The 23292-nt window shown below is 41.3% G+C and overlaps 1 protein-coding gene across 4 annotated transcripts in view; it reads right to left on the reverse strand.

Annotated features, from left to right (window-relative positions):
* TTC29 (tetratricopeptide repeat domain 29) overlaps positions 1 to 23292 on the reverse strand; it is a 209629-nt gene that overhangs the window by 96912 nt on the left and 89425 nt on the right. For all 4 annotated transcript variants that reach the window (XM_075929999.1, XM_075929998.1, XM_006133842.4 and 1 more), the window contains exon 9: positions 3538 to 3629. In XM_075929999.1, the coding sequence (XP_075786114.1) occupies positions 3538 to 3629 (92 nt within the window). The remainder of the gene's footprint in view (positions 1 to 3537; positions 3630 to 23292) is intronic.

The raw sequence follows: 23292 nt of genomic DNA on the forward strand, positions 1-23292 counted from the left end.
AGGCTGTGGATGGCATTGCGTTCTGCACGACTGAGGTTACCAGGCAAGCGATGCTGTTTTTCCACAATTTCTGCCTGTGCACGTCGGCGGAAGCATTCTATGTAGAGGTCCAGACTGCCATTTCAGCCCTCAGGAGGAGTCCATGTGGAGTGAAAAATCCATTGCTATCTACATACTGCACAGACTACAGTGAGCGATTATGCCATATACTATCCAAAAAACTGAGGAACCACCTGATCAGCATCCTGTACAGCAAACAGGAAAACATCAAAAAAGAGCTCTCCAATCTGGAGTCTCTCATAAAACACCAACCTTCTGCACAAGTGGACTTTACTATAACAAGACAGGAGATCTACATTACACACTTCACTTCTCTACAGAGGAAAAAGGACTGTAAGCTGTCTAAAATCCTACCTGCCACATGGGGCCACAACAATGGTACCCCTAACTCACCCAGCAATATCGTCAATCTCTCCAACTACACACTCAGCTCGGCAGAAGAATCTGTTCTATCTCGGGGACTCTCTTTTTGCCCCGCCATCCCCACTAACATGATTCAGTTCTGCGGTGATCTGGAAGCCTACTTTCGCCGTCTCCGTCTCAAGGAATACTTCCAACACGACACTGAACAGTGCACTGACACACAGATACCTTCCCACCAACAGCACAAGAAGTAGCCCTGCCTGTTGTGCTTTGTTCAAGGAGGCTTAAGAGCTAGCTTAGTGAAAGCAGGTAAAGGGGATCCAGGCTGGAAGAGAAGGCAGGCTCAGTAGTATCTTCAGCACCTCAGTTGACATCCTAGGAATCCCAACCCATCACACATATATCCTGCAATACCTATGCATTCCAGAATGAATCAAGGACAATCCATAAATTTTAATTCTGACTTTCCTTGCTTTTATTGATCATATGTTAATTGCATTATATTATTTTGTATCACTTAATTTTGTAAAAGCTCTAATTTCAAATTAATCCATCTGGCAGAAGTTTGGACTGAAACAACAGAGAAAAATTATATTTGAAACAAACTATTTATCCATAAGTGCTCACAACACAAATGTCTTGATAAAGTGAGGTAGAATAATAAATGGAAACTTCTCTTAAAACTTCTAGAAAGGTTACACTGAGGCACACTTACTGGAGCATACTACACTTTTCTAGGTTTTCTGCTTTTTTAAATTGTAAAATATGAGTGGATTTACAGGTAAGGAAAAGCTTTGCTCATTCAGCTGTTGGGCCCTGACCAGCGTTCCCTCTAAGATTTTCCATCCATGAGCGGAGTGAGTTTTGTCTTGTACGCCAATACTGAGGTCATGTGCGCTTCTTTGGATGTGCACCACTGTGGCACCCAGCTTATTAACAAATATCATATATATGTATATTTAAAGGATATGGAAGAAAGAATATTAAAACAAGGGATAATTAACAAGGTGCATGATTTTAAATGTTTATTTAATATGAAGTCAAATAAAAAGAAAATTCATATTGCAAAATTTTCAGTAGCCAACTGCCTGTTTATAGCCCTCTCCTAGGCCCTCCCTTGGCTGGGCTTGGGCCTCAATTAAATCTGGTTCTCCTTTCAGAGAACTATGTTAATTGGCCTTTCTGACTAACATTTTTGAGCAAGACAAAACTCACTCCATTCATGGATGGAAAATCTTTGAGGGAACACTGGTCGTACACAACATTCTTATAAGCAAATTAGGGAAATTTCTAGAATCTAGATCTAGAAGACCCAGAGGGACCCTGATAACCATCTCCAAATACATTAAAAGATTCAATGACCTTGTAATATCCCTTCGAGCCCTACAGTTCTAAGATATTTGAACATTTAAAGCAACAGGTTTATTGAAGAAAATGTTCACATAGAGATGCTAGATTAAATATAATTTAAATGAAATACTTGGTGTTTTACTTTTGAGGTTTAGCTATAATAGCCATCCAAGAATTATTTTAATAAAGAGTGATAATATCCTGTCATTTTAAGAGTATTAAAATTGACCCAAATAGATATCTGGCTCAACCTTCAAATGATAAATCATCGTCCCATGCCCCTCAGTGCACCCTCTGCCCCTTCCCATCCTGCCCCCACATCGCTGTGCCCCCAACACACTCACCACAAGGCAACAACGCTGGGACTCACAGCTCCCCGGGAGCAGCGCTAGGGCAAGGAGAGGGGTGTGTGTGTGTGTGTGCGCACGCGCGCGCCCTGCCTGGCTCAACCCTTTTCCTGCAGGCTATAGCTCTGGAGCTGGGGCACATAGAGCCCGAGGCTGTCAAGGGATGGCTTCAGCCCAAAGGAAGCAATGTGGTGCAGCCCAGGCCACGGCTCTGTGGAGCAGGCTCAGCCCCATGCCTTCCAGAAGCAGGAAGCCTGTAGCCTATGTGTGTAGGGGCTAACCTTTTAGCTTCCGGGACTGCATGCCCAGACTGCAGCCCCAGGGATGCATGAGCCTCTCCTGCCCCACCCCCTAGCATCTCTGGCCCCCAGAGCAGCCTTGCTCCACCATACGGCCCAGTCAGTCAGGCCGCATGGCTGCCACAGAGTAGGAACCAGGGCCGTGGTGATGTTGCCCAAGCAGGGAAAGCCTCACCGCTGCCGAGCCGGAATGCAACACTCACCTTCTAGTAGGTAAGTGAGTGCTGCTGAGCAGTTCTACAGAGGACGTGGGAGGGAGCAGAATTTTTTGAGCATGGCTGCCCAGACGCACACCTTAGAGGGAACACTGGCCCTGACCAGCTCAGGGGAAGGACTGGTTCCAGGGAGAAGTCCCTTCGATAGAGCAGTGCTGGGCAGACTCAGGGGAGCTGGAGAGGAGCCCCAGCCTGATATATGCCAGGTTGTAGACCTTCGTACAAAGGCCAAGAAGGTGAAAGGGTCATGGGGAAGTGGCCCAGAACACATTGAAGGCAGTTAAGGGCAGTGAAAGAGGACAGAACAAGGCTGCTGCTAGAGGGTCCCTGGGCCAGGACCCAGAGTGGAGGGTGGATCCAAGTCACCCTTTTCCCCAACTGCATGCACCTAGCCACCACAAAGTGAGGCCTGCCTGTACAGACTGTGTCTTGCCTGATGCAAGGGGCTAGATTTTGGGGCTGCAGATGGCCACAGTGGCAGGTGGCAGCCTGAGGACTGTTGCTACCCCTGGAAGGGGCCACAATGGAGTGGTGGGCATTGTTAGAGGGCAGTGTTTAAAAGAGAACACCTCAGTCCAGGGAGCAAAGTCTGGTTACAGACAGTGGAGTGGAGTGGTGATGGGCAAGATACCCGCCAACAAGGCAGTGTTCTCCAACTAACTGATCTAATTCCCAATGTGACCAGCAGGAGGCACCACAGTGGTGAGTCAACCCCACTACAATGCTCTTTAAAAAAACTGTGCTGTTTAAAATAACTTACAATGAAAGGGTCACTTACTGGAAAAAGGGCATTGCTTAAAATTTAAGCAGTCAGTAATGGGAAGCGACAGACTTCTAACAATTTAAATCTGTCACAGTTGAATGAATCTGCACTGACAGCAAGACAAGGAAGTGCTAACCTACCTTACCAGGACCTTGGCTATAGCTTGATATGCTCTACCGAGACCAACAACATCACAAAGTTCTGTGGAGATTTCTTTGTAGGCGTTCAAATTCTGAGAGGCAGCAAAAAACAAATATATTCAGTACAATATAATACAATATAACTATATAACATCAAACATTCTGCTTTTGATTTAGAATCAATCTGTCCATACAAGGAACTAAGATGTTTTCATTTTTATTATCTACAGAGTGCTACATTTTATCACTATTTCATTTTTTATATGGAACATTTACAAATAAACGTAAGGATGTTCAATTTACTTAAAACACTATTTTGACATTACAGAAAACCAAACAAATATTATGTGATTTATGAAATAATTTGCTTATCTCTAATTGAACAGATTTTAGGAGCTGTGCATATTTTTTAGGAAATCTATGAGTCAATATTTTAAAACAGAATTCTTTGCATTCAAATGTGAAATATTTTGATATGATACACTGAAACGCACATTTTTTTAATTTAAAACACTGAGAATTCAGCTTTGGGTATAGTTTTGAGGGATACAGGAAATTGAATAAATTGTAGGTTGTACATTGAAACTAGGGTTAATCAAAAAAGATTATTGTAGATCATTTTATTACATGCACTACTAATTATTCTGGCACACAAGCAATTTGTTAATACTTGTTTGGAATGCACTCCATTAACGTGACCTCTTCTATAATCAAAGGATTACAGCTGCCACCAAGAAACATATGATCTTAATTTAATTTAACACTGACATCATCTGTATTGCATAATTTTCCTTTTCATCCATTTTTTTCCAATGGGGATGAGGAGAGAAGGCATATAAAATGAAATCCCATTCTTTCCTCCCTCCCTTTTTGTTCCTTGACCCAACCTATTACACACATGAGGACACAGGAAATCTCCAAAGACTGACTATGGAAATCCTTTTTGCACATTTCCAAGAAAGGATTAGTGAATGCCATTTCCCAGACAGAAGGGGGATGGGAGGTGTAAAGGGAAGTATGACAGCACCTTATCTATCCCATGATGCCTGTCTAGGGCAGTTTATGTTATGAGAAAAGAAAGGACACTTTATATTAAAAGCACATTTCTGTTCATCTGGTAAAGTAGAGGGTTCAAAGAAGATCATCATCTCTGTGTCAAGCATCAATGAGCATGGTTTTCAGCACTCCTATTGCTGCTTCCAGCATTCACATTTTTGTTGTCTACTGTGCATGTCTTGTTCAGGCGTGGTAGGATAGTTGATCCAACCCTCAGTGGAGTCTCATTCTATTTTTAAGTAATCTAAAGTAGGTATGTACTGAAAAGGCACATTTGCAATGCGTATTCTGCACTATTTACTCTTCAATACCTCATAAATAGAGCTCCGTTCTTCATACTCAGCAGTATTACTTCCTGTGTTTTGAAGGGCATTGTGAATTGAAGAACTGAGACAAATGAGATGTCAAATAGAGAACATAAGACAGTGGTCATAAGACCTCATCGCACCAGTTTGGAACTCTCTCTTGTGTGCATGCTAAAATTAAAGTCTTTAATGGTGCAGAATTAAAGAAATTTGGGGCCCTGTGCACTGTGGCAAATGGGGATCCTCTCACCTTTCCTTCTCTTTGCAGAATAGAAGGACTTGGTGGGCTGCTGAGTGTAAACCCATTCCAAGCTCATCCCTCAAAAGCTCCTTTTCTGGGGGGCTGTCCTGGGTCCTTGCTCCAGCCTACTGGCTTTCAACATAATTTGCAAGCAAGGCCTTCCCCCATTATTCCACACTCTGCTTATTCCTAGCCATGGACTGTGATTTTGCAATGGGGGAGAGAGGTCCCCCACCCCCAGTGGTCCTGGAGCCCTGTGGTATGGAGGCCCTGTGCAAATGTATTGAATATACATTGGTTAATCCAAGCCTGGTGTTTGTGGCCTCAGTAAATTTTCCTAGGATTCCATCTTGAGGCACAGACATGGATGATATTAAAATCTTTTTACAGCACCAGTATCCAAGATTTAAAGAAAGAGTTTGCAATTAACTCGAGATGACCAATTCCTTGAACAGTATTTGTGCACATATCAGATATTCTGCCATATCCATATGGAGATGTTTCCAAAAGTATTCCATACTGGGCTGATATTGCTCCTAGTTTAGATAGGGCTTCTAAAGACCAAAAACTGCAAGAGAAATTTGCTTAGGTATGAGGAGTCTGCCACTTTCATTCTAACCAAGGAGTCCAACAGAAAAATAGGTAGAATTGGCCAGGGAAGAGGTTTGGCTAGAATGTCTGGGGCAATGAGCTAAATGAGTATCTTGCTGCTGCAGCTACGTGCCAGGATAGCTCTCAAAAGAAAGTAAAGCTGCTCCCTCTAGATAGAAATCCTTAGAGAAGGCAGGGGTGGTTATACCACTTGTACGCCCCAAAGAATGGTTTTCCCAACTGGGTTGCTGGAGCCATAGTACAAGGAGATGCAGTGGGTGTCTACTAGCACTCAGAATTCTCAAATGCCCCCATTTGAGGGACTTTACTTATTTAGGCCTCAAAGTTACCTACACTCCACACAAATCTGATCTGCTGTCACTTATATTGTTTAAAACTATTTAAATCTCTTTGAAATAAAGACTCATGAAACCAAGGTTACAAAACATGAACAGGAGAACAAACAAGATATACTGTATGGGTCCACCTCAGACAGTTTCCCCAACTTCAGCCACGTCAGACCTACTAATTAATGAAGAGCATTCTCAAAGGAAAGGAGATGTAGAATTGTTCTTTTGTGCTCTGTTTGCCCAGTATTCACCTAATATGAATGGAACCGGAAAGTCTCCGCTACTGTAAAGGTTTAACCCACAGTTGGGTGAAGGAAAAGGAAAACAATAGACAATACTGTGTACCTAAAGAGACAGATCAAGATATAGGCACTACAGGCCTGTGACAGAACCTCAGGCCCAGGGTCATTCAAGTACATAAAAATGGTAACTTTTAGAAAAAAAACATGTGACTCTAGTCTAACCAATGCAGTAGTGTTTGCCAGAGTCTGCAGTAAGCCTGAAACAACCAGCTTATGCATCTCACAATGGACTGTTAACTCCAAGACTTACTTTTCGGGGCTATGGAGCTCCCGCCAAGCCAACACCAACTGTTAATGGAGTGTCTGTAACAAGAAAATCACTACAGCAGTCCTGACCCATCCACCTACCCAGATTCACTATGACTGCTGGGGTTAATACTGAGGAATTCCTGTTGACTCTTTTAGAAAAGATGAAGGTTGACCCATGCCACATAGGAGTCCATGTCATTGTGTGTTTACAGTGCAGAATGCCTTAATCCAGCCCTTGAAAACTTCTAAAAGGAGACAGTATTTCAGTTAGGTTATAGTAGCTTAATAAAGCAAGTAGGATGGGAGGAAATTAATAAAGTGAGGGGGGTAGGGGAGAATGTAGCTGGTTAGAGCCTGGTAGGATCTCACCAGTGAGGGGATCAGCCATTGAGTGTGGTGAGTATTGGAGTTTTATAGCTGGGAGAAGACAATAATAAGTCAAGCAGGGCATGAGGTGGTGGGGAGAGCAAGGGGGGCAGGAAAGGTTGAGCTTGGAAAGATAGTGGACTAGCCTGAGGAAGGGTCAAATCCTAGCAAAGGAGCTGGTGTAGGTATTTGGAAGAGGGGACAGTGTTTGCATCATCTTAGATGTGTACATCTAGAGAAATTCACACGCTTTCCTCATCAAATTGCTCTGTCACTTGACCATAGGAATCAGGTCAAGGAAGTAGTTCCCCTGGTAGCTACATTCTTTCTTCCTGGCCAATCTGATATTCAGCGGCTATGAAATCACAGCAGTCATGGAGAAGATAAGGCATTAGGGTTTACAGAGCATACAATAACCATAAATTTATGCATATTCGCTGTAATGCTGAAATACCCACAGAGTTTAGTAAAATATTACAAGTAAGAAGTACAAAGAAATGGATTTAACTTTATTTTTATTTGACAGCATGAAATAACAAAGCATTTTATAATAAAATACTATGCATTGCATACTACTCACTGACTTCTGGTAATTTCCTTTGTAAGGAAAATGTGAACACATTCTGGTTTCTCACATTTTGTGTGTGTGTGTGTGTGTGTGTATACAAACACACACACACACACACACAGACACACAAACTGGACTAGACAGGATAATCTGTACTATTAATGTACTTTGCAGAGGTTTATTTAATACCTGCATGAGTCTGATGAATTTTCTGCTGACAAATCAAAAGAGCAGAACTTACATAGTGTTTATGAGGCTTGGAGTTATTGGAAGGGTATAAAGCGAGTTTAAAAAAATTGCTTTGTACAAGAGATTCTGAGAAAGGCAGAATAATTGAAATGCATGAACTTGATGTTGCTAGGTCTCTTATATAATCTTTTCAAATAAAGGTTGATACGTTTGTACTTTTGGAATCTGGTAGAATGTTCTATGTGCAGTTGAAATGATTAAATTAATGTACAGGTCTTGACATGAGAAGTTATAGCTATTTCACTTTGTTTTGTACCATCAAAAAGAAATTTGAAATAAAATTAACGGAAGAAAAATTCTAAATGAAAATTGAAAAATTTTAGTTCATTTTTCCATAAATCTCTTGTTAGCTTGTGCTGACCAAGTACATTGATGGCTTTATCGCAACCTTCTGCAACTACATGACTCAAAACATTAAGTATTTTATTTGAGCAAGAAAAGCAGCCTCGACACACAAATACACTTCCTTTCTCAACTCATACCTCCCATTTGCCTCCTGTAAAATAGTAGACAAATCCCATACTGGATCAGGGCAAAGAGTTAGTAATCTGTCTAGGATTACCAGATGGTTTCAACAAAAATACCAGACATACTTGACATTGCATCACAATCTACATTACAGCTTATTGAGAAAATACTGGACATTTATATTTTCTCAATTTGTTTCCTGAACAGAAAGCTCAAATACTGGACTGTCCGGTTCAAAACCAGACACCTGGCAACCCTAAATCTGTCCTGCACAACAGGGCTAACGTCAGCTGAGACCCAGAGATATTGAGTCTGAAACAAAAAGGCCATGGTATGAGTAGCTCTGATCTAAGTATCTTTGGAGCAGCCAAGCCTGGAGAAAAAGCTTGGAGTTGACTTTAGGTTGCCTTCTTATTAATATATTTTTTGGAAAGTCAAATTGCAACACAGAGCCTTTGGACTATATCTTACAACATACGAAGAAAGTTTCCTACTCAAAACTATGTTTTCCATAAACTTGGATTTATCTTTAAACTGATCTTCCTTCCTCATATCAGTTTGTTCCCCAACACTGCCTGACCATACTATTCTGTGAATCCCACCTTTGTTGAAATTTTCGTCTTCTCTTGGTTTCACAGCTGAAATTCTTTCTGACCTTTACAAATCCTATTTCTCAACTTAAGAATACTGCATAGACTGCTGAAAGACACCTTTATTCAAATGAAAAAAAATTTAACCGCAGAGAGCTCAATTCAGTCCAAAAACCATACATTTGAGAGAGAAGGAGGCACATCAAAGTTCATTTGAATTACCTTTTTGTCTGTTTTTAATTCTGAAACAACACAAAAGCTTGTAATTTATAAACAATTTTTGCTTGATATTAAAGCCCCAAAATATAGCAAAACTGTAAACTGTCCAAACACACACATACCTTTCTGCTTCTGAGAATAAACCAAAATAATTTTATTCATTATTGTATTACTAAAATATGCACTCCTAAACTTACAAGTTGTAAGTACATGTAAGTTAAATTATTTTAGCTCATTAGCATCAATGACAACTGTGGGGCTAAAGCTCCATACAAGCCATTGAACATTTAAGAGTTTATATTTCAGAAAACTTATAGGAAGGTCTCCCCCCATCCCAATAACACTCTCTAATTATAGGCACCGTGGCTAGATTTGTTGCTTAGTTTCCCCAGTTTTACCGAAATTAGTAGAATCCTAAGAATGTAAAACAAACACATTGGAACATGGGAGAATCTCTGTCATAAAACCACAATAGGTATATTTTGATAGTTCTTACACAAGGAGGTAGATAATGTAAGAATTTGATACCAGAAAGGCCAAGGTACAAAACAAGATTAAGCTAGCATGATCTTAGACTCAAGAGGAAGACCAAGGAAAGGGAAGGCCCATTATTCCAGGGGTGGGGGAGGGAGAGAATAACAACAGAAATTGTGGAAATGTGAGATTTGCTAAATAACTTTTTTTTAGTTTTCACCAGAAAATTTAGTAGTGATTGGATATCTAATATAGTGAACATCAGTGAATATGAAGTATCACAGGACCTTATCATACAAACTGGGGAAATACAGCCTAAATGGAGCAACTAGAAGGTGGGTGCATAACTGGTTTGAAAACTGTTCCCGAAGACCAGCCATCCGTGGTACACAGTCAAGCTGGAAGAGAAGATGTAGTGGGATCCCACAGGGATTGGTCCTTCATCCAGTTCTTTTCAATATCTTCATCAATGATTTGGATAATGGCATAGAGGGTACGCTGATAAAGACTGCAGACAATAACAAGCTGGGAGGGGTTGCAAGCTCTTTGGAGGGTGATCTGGAGAAACAGTCTAAAGTAAATAAGATGAGATTCAGTAAGGATAAAATGCAAAGAACTCCACTTAGGAAAGACCAATCAATTTCTCAGGTACAAAATAGGAAATGTCTGCCTAGGAAGGAGTAATGCAGAAAGGGATTTGGGATATATTGGCAGGAGTGTTGTGAGCAAGACATAAGAAGGGATTTTTCCATTCTACTCTCTGTTTATATGGCTTCAACTAGAATATTGTGTCGGGGCACCACATTTCAGAAAGTTGTTGACAAACTGGAGAAAGTCCACAGGAGAGCAACAAAAATGATGAAAGAGCTACAGAACATGACTTCTGAGGAAAGATTTAAAAAACTGGGTTTGTTTTGTCCGGAGAAGAGAAGACCGAGGAGGGACATGATAACAGTTTTCATGTAAATAAAAGACTGTTGTTATGGGAGAAGAGAGAAAAATTGTCCTTGTTGACCTCTGAGAATAAGACAAGAAGTTTAAATTGCAAAAAGAGAAGGTTAGGTTGGACATTAGGAAAAAACTTCCTAATGGGCAGAGTAGTTAAGCATTGGAATAAATTACCTCAGAAGTTTAATCCCCATCACTGAAGTTTTTAAAAGCAGGTTAGACAAACATCTGTCTGGGATGGTCTAGAACTGTGGCCACCAACAGGTCAATCGCGATCAACTGGTTCATCGTAAGGGCCTCAACCAGTTGATCAAGAGGTATCCGGCCCCCTCCCATTTTCCCCCCATCCCCAAGAAGCCCCACTACTTATCTCCAGCGAAAAGGGAGGTAGTGCTGGCTTCCCGCGGGCAGTTCTGCTACGTGTGCTGCGGGAGGGGCATTGGCCCCGGAGGAGGAGCACAGCGACTTCCCTGCACCAGCGCAGGAGGGGTGAGTTGATCCCGGGGCAGGTGCGCGCACAGTTTCCAGCCCCAGGGCAGGCGTGCGCAGGGTTTCTCTGTGCCCCGGGGGGCGGCATGCGCGGGGTTTCCCAGTGCCCTGGGGAGGGGTTTGGCCCCAGGGCAGGCACGCGCAGGGTCTCCCTGCGCCGCGGGGGGGTGGGATCGTGCCTGGAGGAGGCACACGCCGGCTTCCCTGGGGGGGGGGGGAGAATCCTGAGAGGAGGCAGATGCAGGGGAGACTCTGCCTCCACTGGCACCCTGTAGCCAGACACAAAAACCCCATCTTGTTTTTCCACGAGCCCCATCTTGTTCCCCCCCCCCCCCCCCCGAGAGCAAGAGAAAGGCAGTCAGCCTTTGATGCCCTGGGAACACAGGTTTGCTGCCTGTCCCTGACTCTACCATAAACAGAAACCAGACAGTAAATGGGCTAGCTGACGACCCGGGGCCTCCCGTTGCCCTGATGGCTAGTACCAGTAATTGACACGCCTGCACTGTCCCAGGAGAGGAATCTTCGCCCATCACATACCAGAGGTGCCCATTGTCTGCATTTTCCCAGGTGTAAATTATGCTTTGCACCCTTCGTGGGAAACTTGGCATTCAAAGCCATTTTTCCTAATTGGCCACTTGAGCCCAGGAAGAAGCCTACATGACCCAAGGGGTATAAAAAGAGGTTCAGCCGCCCACCCCATTTGAGCTCCAATCATCTATACCTGCTGGCAGGTATTGATTGTCTCCCGAGGTCTGTGGGACGCCCAACCTCGCCCTACTTCTTCCCGAGGGATTGAGAGAAAGACGCTGGCCACGCCAAGTCTGGAACGCAGGGGTGAGAATATATACCTGCTATGTGTCTATTTTGCATGCATTTAATAAGAGCTCAGAGAACCAAAAGGGTTTCATGGTACCTGTAAGTGACTTCTTAGTGTAATTTCTGTCCTGTCCTTTGTAGTGGCTGTGTTATCTGTAACACAGCAATAGCATTTAACAACTAAGTTTACCTTGTAACAATAAAATAGTAACTGTTTAAGCTTTAACCTGACTCCTTCAGTTGCTGTAACAGAACCAAGCACAATTTAAAAGAACTTCAGCCGGTCATAAGGGACTCACTGCCCTGACCGTCGGCTGACAGAATTGGCGTAGTCGGCAGGATTGTGCTACTGGTTCACATACAGCAACATGAAGCCTGTCATGATAGACATGGATTTTAGTGTTATAGAGAAAGGGTTTGCCCAGGAAGGTTGGGGCAACCCAAAATGGGATAGAGAAATGTTAGGAAAGGATTGGGGAAATCCTGAGGAGTTGTGGGTACAGTTCTGTAAGTATAGAACTGCCTGCAAGCTAAAGAATGGGACAAAGCCTGAGTCTGTGGAAAGGAGCCACTTTTCATTTAGCAAGGAAAACAGGATCAGGCCCAGACAAGCAGGCAGAAATGAAAAACAGGATCAGGCCCAGACAAGCAGGCAGGTAACAGATAAGATTGAAAGCCTTGTGGTAGAACTGAGGAAAAGGCAGTAAGTACTGGAAATCTAAATCCTTAAGCATACTTACAAGAGTAATATCTAAAACAAGGCCAGGTTTTTTTATTTTAGAGATAAGAAAGTGTTTTAAGAAAAGGAAAACACAGAGAATTTAAACTCTGCAGAGAATGGAGAGAATTGAGCAGTTGTGCAAATGCTAAAATGGTGTAGATAGAAATTTGTGGTTTCTTTGCAGCCATTCTGAAGGAAAAATGGGCCCTTTTTCCAAAGGAATGTCTGTAAATAATCCAGGCAAATTTGACTCAAATCTGAACATTTGATTAGAGAGACTGCTAAAAGAACTCTAAAGGGAGGGGGTTCTATTGGAACTGAACTACCCCATTGAATAAAAAGGGAATGTAATTGTTGTATAGCTATGTAAATAAATATAGTGTAAATAAATGAAGTTTTAAGGTCCAGTAATCTTGTTTGTTTGTAGGTTTAAAACAAATTGGTTTGGTTTACTTTTAGTCCAAGTTGTTTAATGAAAGTACAGGAAAACTGTAAGCATAAAGAAAGAGTTACACTCTATGCAAAGTTTAATGTGGCTAAGTAGTGTTGTAAACAAAGATTGCACATTTTCCTGTAAACTATAGAATGAGTAAAAACTGCAAACAAACTAAAATGCTGTGAAAGCTCCAGGAGCCACAACAGGTTGTGATTTCCTTTGTGGTGTAAATACCCTAGCTGGCAGCACAAAGAAGCTTTGCAGGTAATAGCTAAGTTTGATTAGCAAACTACCTAATATCAGAAAGTTCAAATTGTAGCCCTCCAGAAAGAAAGAAAGAAATAGGAGGTTGGGTATACTAAGAAAAGTTTAAATGTAAGCAGTCTTTTAAGAAAGCAGAGAGAAGACTGAGAAATTGGCATTTGTAAAAGATGTTACCCCTTTTAAACAAAATCTTGCAAAGGTTTGGGCATAGCCCTTGGTCTGATCAAGTGTTAATTGCTATCCATACAATTTCAGACCTAGAAGACAAATTGACTAACTTTGTGGATATGTAAACCCTCAACTTCAAAGGAGAGGGAAACAGCTGCAGCTTTTGTCTTCTATGGAAAACCCTGTAATGAGGTGTTCTTCAAAATTGTCTGAATATAAGAATACAAATATGAAACTGGAAAAATGTAAAAGCCTCTGCTGCAAAAGTGGAGAGGTAGAAATGCATGTCCCTCAGTACCCAGACAGAGCTAGATTCCCTTAAGGATGGGTGCTGAGAGTTAAAGCAACTCTCAGATTTATTTATTTTTTTTGTTTTTCTTCCCTCAGGAATATGTTTAAGAAAAGAACCAGGAGGTATGAGGCTTAGTAAACAAGCTCACCCTCCTTACCAAATTAATAGTAGACAAACATGTGTCATTGTAAAAAGTCATTTAGCAGGAATTAGGATGGACCATAAGAAGGGGAAGGCAAAAAGTTTGGAGCCCTATAGGCATAGTTGAAGGAATAAGGCAGACATTGGAAAGTTACTAGGAATGAGACATTTTCTTTGAAAGGACAAAGCAAGTGATTTGAGGGAATGTGAAGATAAAAGGTGGACTCCATGGGAGAATGGAAGGAATTAAGCAATGGTAGTAATATGTGAAGGGAAATCTTGTTTTAAAAATGACACCTTGTTTCTTTGCAGCCTCTTCCTTAAGCACTGTGCAAACGATCTATGCAAAGAAACAATCAAATGTAAACATTTTGTCTTTGCACACCTTTGTTAAATCTGCAAAGGAAAATTATGGATTCTACTGAAAATTAATTGGTTAACTGCATAAAGAATGAGCTCTATATATTGTAACTCTATTTTGTGGGTTTCAAATTAACTAGTTTTATTTTGTTTTGGATAATGTCCTCTTGCTTAAAATTGCAAACAGACAAGGCACAAATTGGTTAGTGCTTCTGTTGGGCATTCAACTTTTAAGGTTAAATTTAACTTTCTAGAAACCAAATTATTAGTTTAAAAATTCAAGCTTTGAAACTTAACTGTCTCTTTCAAGGCTGAGTTAATAACACTTTTGGCTTGCTTTTAAATTCAACATTATATGTAAATACAGGCTGCCTGGTTATTTCAAAGGAAAGTGGACAGGGAAGGCTGTTGCTGTTTCAGCAGACACATCCACTGCACCCCTGTCCACAAACATAGAAGGAACAGCTCAGCTTGCAGAGCTGGCAGCAATCAATTAGCTTGTGAGGCAGGGGCCAGTACCATCTACACTAACTCCTATGCTGTATGGGCTGGAGCCACCCAGTGGATAACTAATTGGAAGAATAATAACTGGGAAATAGGAAAGCCTGTTTGGAGATTGGAATATTGGAAATGGATATACCAGCATGCAACCCCACATGCCTTAAGCATAAGTCATGTGTCCAAAAGAATAATACTCTAGCTGCACAGCTAAATAACCTAGCAAATGCAGCAGTACAAATTTTTGCTGCCCAGGTGGATTGGGAACACCTGTACATTTGGCTACATGAAACCTTGGGACACACAGAGAGCTGGTGCGGCAGGCACATGCCAGGGGGTGGCCTATCACCCACAAACAAGCCAGAGCTCTGGTACAAGCTTGCACCCTATGTGCTGAACTCAGAAAACATATAACAGAAAGGCAATGATTTGCCAGGCTAAAAGATAGAAAAATACTATGGGCAACCTGGCAAGTAGAGTATATTGGTCCACCGCCCAGCAGTAAGCAAGGGTGGGAGTATGTTTTAACTGGAGTAAAAATTGTTTCAGGAATTGGTTTTGCTTACTCAACCCCAGTGGCAACAGGGTTGTTTACAGTCATGGGACTAAACCACTTAATAGCCCTGGTCCCAACACCCCAGTTTGGGAACACAAACCCATGTACTGCACTCCTATAAGGGAAAAGGAGTCTGGACAACTGCAGATGCTGGGCTAACACCAATAACCATTACTGAGGCTTGGATTGTATCCAAGACCGGCAAACCTTATGTTTTCTTACAGGAAACTGAGGCAATAGCCCTAAACAGTGCTCCAGTGGGACGGATCCCTCCCAATGCTGGTGTGGATCTGGGAAACCACCATGAACTTTTTGTATATATATACCGCTTGCTGTTGTAGTGCTTGCAACCACTGTTGTTAGTTACAGACTATTAAAATGAGACATGGTACTCCAACTCGCCATGGTCTTCTTCCTCATCCCAACTGCTACTGCTGTACCAGAACACCTTACTTGACTCCTCTACTGGACTGGGAATCGAGTTTGTCCCTCTCAGCCCAAATGACTGGTGAAACAAAGTGACATCTTCCGATGGGGACCGGTATGGTTCGATGACAGCGACTACCGCAATCCTCTAAATAACTCTGGGGGGAGGTCAAGGGGTGAGGCAAGGGAAGTGGCAACAAACGGTATGGGATAAGACATGCTGTAACTAAAAATGTAAAGCCTCATGGCTAGATTGTCTAGCCCAATACCTAGGACTTTCGTTAACTCCCTTCCTTCACTCTATTGTAAATACTATATTAACCATTTTACTTGTTGTAATTGCTTGCTGCATGCTTCTATGTATTGTTAGGCATTTTGTGTACACTGCTACCTCCTCTGCACAAATCTGGTATATGGCATTGGGAAGCGATCCTAATCAATCCCTTGATCCAAATTATCTGATCAGACCCTGCTGATAGGGCGATTTTAGCTTCCTCCAAGGAGGGCAAAGGGTGCTGGCATCACCGCCATCTTGCGTTCTGGGACATAGTGAGGCGTGTCAAGGGGGTGGAATGTAGCCAGACACAAAAACCCCATCTTGTTTTTCCACGAGCCCCATCTTGTTCCCCCCCCCCCCCCCCCGAGAGCAAGAGAAAGGCAGTCAGCCTTTGATGCCCTGGGAACACAGGTTTGCTGCCTGTCCCTGACTCTACCATAAACAGAAACCAGACAGTAAATGGGCTAGCTGACGACCCGGGGCCTCCCGTTGCCCTGATGGCTAGTACCAGTAATTGACACGCCTGCACTGTCCCAGGAGAGGAATCTTCGCCCATCACATACCAGAGGTGCCCATTGTCTGCATTTTCCCAGGTGTAAATTATGCTTTGCACCCTTCGTGGGAAACTTGGCATTCAAAGCCATTTTTCCTAATTGGCCACTTGAGCCCAGGAAGAAGCCTACATGACCCAAGGGGTATAAAAAGAGGTTCAGCCGCCCACCCCATTTGAGCTCCAATCATCTATACCTGCTGGCAGGTATTGATTGTCTCCCGAGGTCTGTGGGACGCCCAACCTCGCCCTACTTCTTCCCGAGGGATTGAGAGAAAGACGCTGGCCACGCCAAGTCTGGAACGCAGGGGTGAGAATATATACCTGCTATGTGTCTATTTTGCATGCATTTAATAAGAGCTCAGAGAACCAAAAGGGTTTCATGGTACCTGTAAGTGACTTCTTAGTGTAATTTCTGTCCTGTCCTTTGTAGTGGCTGTGTTATCTGTAACACAGCAATAGCATTTAACAACTAAGTTTACCTTGTAACAATAAAATAGTAACTGTTTAAGCTTTAACCTGACTCCTTCAGTTGCTGTAACAGAACCAAGCACAATTTAAAAGAACTTCAGCCGGTCATAAGGGACTCACTGCCCTGACCGTCGGCTGACACACCCCGCTCCCTGTCCCCACTCCCCTGCCCCGTTCCCATTCCCCACTGTCCAGTTCCCTCTCCCCAGCCACAGAACTCTGTCCCCACTCCCGTCTCCAGCCACAGAACTCCGTCCCCCCTGGCACCCTGCCCCCAGCTGCAGAAACCTGTCCCCGCTGGCACTCTGTCCCCTGCTGTAGCACCCTGTTCCCTCTCCCCTGCCCCCAGCCACAGAACTCTGTCCCCACTGGCACTCTGTCCCCTGCCAAAGCACCCACTAGCATCTTTCCCCAGTACTATGTCCCCTGTTCCCACAAACACAGTAGGGGCCACATTAGCAAAGCTGGGGCAGCGGGGTTGGAGAAGGGTTTTTTTGCATCTCACTTGTGTGGCCCCAACTGACTTTTCTTGGGTCAGTGACCCCTGACTCAAAACTACCCCTTCCCTTCTCAGAAATAAAGACAATGCAGAAACGTTTTGTTTGACATAGTATTTTATTTAAAAATGAAGCCTGCTCAACAAACCCCAAATTGGGCCCATCTGGCCACAGCACCATAACACTCACCTTTCCCCCCAGACCTTACATCTGAGCCTATCATACACTGTAACTCCCTGTCCTGAGCCCCTCAAATACCCCAACCCAAATTCCTGAACCCTCACATCCAGAAGCCTGTGGCTTGCTTAGTACCTTAACCCTACATCTGACCCCAACACTGCCCGGCCTGGAGCCCCCTCCCCGAGCCAATGTCCCCTTATCCAGATTTCCTCCCAGAGCTTGCACCTCTCACCCCTTCCCACACCCAAATCCCTCATTCTCGCCCCAGAGCCTACACATCCTGTCTCAACCCAGCGAGGTTACAGCTGGTTATCGCTAGACTGCAGGAGTTTTTCAGGATTCCAGAGATATCCCAGAAAAACACTTCTGTATCCAGGGATGCGTTTGTTCTTCCGCTTTTTTAGTGGAAGAGCAAACATGATCTTTTGGTCACCTCTATATTCCTCTTTCCACGAGGAATAAGGGGGCTTCCAAAAGAAGGGGTTTTTCTGACATTTGGTCTAGTATAGACAGGACAAATGTTGGAAAAACCTCTTCCTACAGAAGAATTGGGAAAAAAAGCAGAAGTATAAGGGTTGGGGATAGCAAGTGATGGAGAGGAGGAGAATAGAGAGGGTGGGTCTTCAAGGAAGGGGCGGGGTAGTAGATCTTGGCTTGTTCTGTCATTTAAAAAGTGATCTTGGATGTAAAAAGGTTGGAGACCACTGGTCTAGAAGATAACATTTAGTACTGCCTTGAATGTGGAGGACTTGACTTGAAGACCTTTTGAAAACCCTTCCAGTCCTATGATTCTATGATATGAACTTATGGTGATAAAGGACACAAAAGTGAAGTTTTGAGGAGAGAAGTTTTGTTAGAAAATGACTATCCACGTTAACGAAGATTGTAGTTATCAATATTTTAGCATTTTGCTCTGGCAAAAAAGTGACAGGATGATACTAATTTATATCACTAACTTAAAAAAACACTAAATATTGTTCTGCTGCTAACCAGCACTTTAAATTGTTGTCAAATTTTATTGGAAATACATTTATTTTAACTTCTGACAATCTAACCCTGTTTAGCCATTTCACAGTCGGTGAGCTGTAAAGATGTTTCTGCTTCATTTACAGTTCTTGCGCATGATTCAGACAATCAACCGCAACATTAGTCAAAGAAATCACTAGCTAATGATTTCTGACAAGCAGTGTAATAAACAGGCTAAGGCCCAGACTGGGCAGCATCATCTGAGGTTTTTTTACTGGAGCCAACAATAGGTGCCGGTAGACAGATGATGCAATGTGCACTTAATGCTTCTTCTTATGCTCTTCTAGAAAAAGCACATAATTCTAACATGTCAGTAAATAGAATATTTTTCTAGACATATTATGCAGTTAAAAAAAAAGAAACAGGTGCTATATGGACATTTTAATCTGCAGTTCAGTAAGAGCACCACAAAAGACGTAAAAGACATTTATATTTTGTTCATTTTTTGTAAGGCAGCTTACACTACAGGCAGTCCCCGGGTTACATGGATCCGACTTACATCGGATCCCTACTTACAAACGGGGTGAGGCAACCCCGCACTAGCTGCTTCCCCCCAGCAGACCAGGGAGACACGAAGCTAGCACCTCCCCCAGCAGACAAGGGAGATGCGGAGCGGCTTTTCTCAGCAGACACCTCAGCTTGAGAATAAAGGACTGAGGGAAGTGAGGTGTGGGAGAATAAAACTGAGCTCTGGAGAAATGTTTGGCTAGAGTTTCCCCTACAATATGTACCAGTTCCGACTTACATACAAATTCAACTTAAGAACAAACCTACAGTCCCTATCTTGTACGTAACCCGGGGACTGCCTGTACTACTATATTTCAAAACACTGGCACAGATCACAGGAAGGAAATTTTACGCAAAGATTCCATCCTGGAGTTTCCTTTAATTTCTTCTGTTTTGGGGTGGCATATGAATCCCCTTCCCCCACAGAAGAAAAGGGAGATGGTCCCTGAACCTTTTGGAAATGACAAGATCTTCCAAAGGCAGTGTCACCAAAACAGAAGACCCATTGGCTTTGAGGCTTCCTACTGCAACTGGTCCTACAACCTGATTAAAGTGAAGGTTCCATGCAAGAGAAGATCTCTACAGGAAAGTTATTGCAATCCAAAGCTTCATCAACTTTTCTTCAGATTCCCAGAGGGCTGGGAATGCTATATATCTTTCTGACCCTGGTTCACACTGGTCATATGTATGAGATGGCCTCTACATGTGGATCAACAGGACATAAAATAAAAGGAGCTTGCTCAGTAGAGTGAGAAGTTATTTAGTAAGTTTAGTTCTAATATTTCATTTTTAATATTATTTTTCTGTTTTCTAGAGCCAAACCTTGTGATCCTTACTCTATTTTTACCCACTCTTTCCTCATGTAATTTTTTGGGGGTGTGTATTAATTTCACCTATACATTTTTACACTGATGGTTCTCGTGTCTACATTCCTATAGACCTACCTGAGTAAGGGCTAAGCAAAATGTGACTATGGATTTCATGATGTGGACCCTGCTGAATAATTACATGGACTAAATTGCAAAGTGGGAGAAGTCAGATGGCACTCAGAGGATATTATTTTAATATACTCACAATTGTACCCACAGTCCCCAATAAGGATCAAGGCCTAATTTCTCTAGAAATTGTACAAATTAGTATGAAAATACAGTTGCTGCCCCAAAAAACTTGAAATCTAACATCCAAATCCTAAAAGCATTTTCGACTGTGAATAGGCACATTGAAACCATGTGTTTCGAGCTACCAATATGCATATGTTCTTGCAGGTTTAATACCTTGGAAAGAAGAATATTCCACAAATCTCTTGTTGACACACACAATATATATTACATAATGTATATTTGTAAATGTATTTCATTACATGCATATTTTGGCAGAATGGATTCAAATTGATAGGATGTAATCACAATTAATTTAGTATCAAAGCTTATTTCAAGGATTAATATAAAACTTCCACTGACTTCAATGGAGCCAGGATTTTACCTCATATACTTAATAAGAAAACATTTATTAGGTGATTAAATAAAGGTCAATTCACTTCCCCTTTAATACTTTGTTGATATTCCTCTTCATGCTTCTTTCTTCTTCAGAACTACTATTCCTTTCATGATTTTCTATACTGTACTGTCAACAGCACTAACACTAACTCTTAATTCTGACATTTTATTTTTACAATGGATGTATCGGTTCAGAATCAAGGCAGTCATTTTATAATCTCTCTTCTGTACCTTTTATAAGGTTTGACTCAATACAAAAATATTCCAAACAGATTGCTTAATGCAGACACTTATATACGTCTCAAAAACCCTAGACATTCTAGTGTAGTACTTTTGTACTATTTGAAATCTTCACTGCATGATCCATTAGTTAGGAAAGGTTGTTGTAACCCTAATTTAGAACCTGAATTTAATATTTTCAAAACCACCCAGTTTGGACATATTTCTTCAAAATAAAACATTGAATAACAGTCTGGAGGGAAGAAGCTTCATCTGTTATCCTTTAACACTTATATAAGAAGGGGGAAAACAATTTATGTATCCTTTCCATCCTGACAGATGTGACAATGGCTACAAACACTATGCCTGCCAAGAGCTTTTATCAAGTATGTTATAACAACTAGTAATAAGTGTAAATAATAAATGGCTACAATCTTATGGGAAACAGTGGCAATACTAAACAATTTTTGGTGCTTGCTGACTGGGGGCCTGCTAGTCTTGGAATTCCCTGGCTTCCCAGTAGACTTTTGGCCTGACAATAAACAACAGTTTAATACTTTATCTAATCCCAGCCAGGAGGTGAGTTCAAAGCAAGCTTTTGCAGATGTTCACATCCAATAATTTATCCATAATTGATGAAACAGGGAGGTCAGATGTAATGGTTGCTACTATTCCAGCAACAAATAAATGGTTATTGACAAAACAAGCCAGTGTGGCACTGAGTGCTGAGCAGTGACAAGCATGAAACAGAGCTGAGACAGAAATAGTGATAAAAATACAGCCCTTCATCTTGAGAATTCCTGAATATGATGTGTGGCGTAAGGACCACGTTGACACATAAGCAGATGGAGGTGACTTGTAAAGGAAAAATGAGATTCCTCAAGTACATACAAGACAAAGTCAAACAGAGGCAGAAAAGGAAACAGTGAGAGACGGGTGGACAAGACTGGGGACTTGGGTAAGTACAAATGCACGAACTGTTCAGAAATGCCTTTGTAGAGCAACACTGTGATCCAGATGTCTGAATTGCTTTTATCACACTGCTGTGTCAACACTAATATACCTGGCTGTCAAATTGCAGTCGCCTCCGAAGACCCTAATTTCATAGTATATGCATGTGCATGCTTCAAGTGCCCATATCTTCTTATCACTGAGCTTCTAGCAATAATCTGTTAATGTTGACTTAAATCTTTATTTCTATTCATAAATATGTGGTATTGTATAGACAGAAAAAAATCTGGTGATAAGCTAGGAAAACATTTTTAAAAATTTGAATGTAATTTACAGAATCAAATTTCTCTACGCAGATAATGAAAGTTAAAGGCAAAGTTCTAATTCAATAGAAAGCTTGTTTTTTTATAAGTCTTAACCTATGTAAGAAATGTAGCAAATGGTTTAATAGACTATATTTTTATTGACTGAATAAAACTAGAGTCATTTACATGCAAATAAACAGTTTAAATCAATCCTCTGCATTCATTTCAATACTAAAAGATGGTATTTTTTGTGTAAAATTCTCCTGTGAAAAACAGTAGAATTAAATGGTGGCCATTATTGCTATATGTAGTCATAAAAAGATTTCAGACAAATACTTTAAATATTAATATTACTAAAATCACTTAAAGCACTAAGGAATGTTAAATCTATTTATTTAGATACACAATTTACTTCACACTTTGCTACCAATTCTTTTGATCAGCTCTAAAATAATATAAAAGCTGAAAGTAAAACAGCAAAACAGACTGCAGCTAGCAAAGCCACATCCTTTAGGTTTTATAATATACACGAGCATATTGCAAAATTCAAGTTATTCATCTGCTTGTCAAAGGAAAAATGTTTAAATTCTTTAGGTTTAGACAGTAGACCTTCCCTCCCTTTTACATAGCTGTTAGGGTTCCTATGCAGCAGAGTCCTTAAGCAAATATTTAATTTTAAATATGCAAATAATCCTATCAAAGTCAATGGGACTACTCACATGCTAAAATATAAGATCAAGCCTAAATAAATGAATTGCTTGATTGGAGCCTGATTTATAACAATTTTAAGAAACTAATTATTATAACAGTTTTATCACAATAAATTACAATATTCTTTTAAAATATCTGCTATTTTGATGTTAACTATATGTGCTACAGAAATGTTTGAAACCAAACTAAAAGGCCTCCTCAGAATTTAATATATTTGCATTTCAGTAAGAAATTGAAATTTGCCTTATTGTATTGAGATTCCATGTAATATTTTGAAGTTTTCACATATAAGGTCATTTTCAGTTAAACAAAGGTGGTTGCAACAAAAACATACATGGAGTTTTTGGGCTATCTAGTAAAAAATCCAGGTTTTGTGGTATCTAATCACCTGAGAAATGTTTGTACAGTTTTTTACAAAAACA

Source organism: Pelodiscus sinensis, chromosome 5 (genome assembly GCF_049634645.1).
Source record: "Pelodiscus sinensis isolate JC-2024 chromosome 5, ASM4963464v1, whole genome shotgun sequence".
NCBI classification, from domain to species: domain Eukaryota; kingdom Metazoa; phylum Chordata; order Testudines; family Trionychidae; genus Pelodiscus; species Pelodiscus sinensis.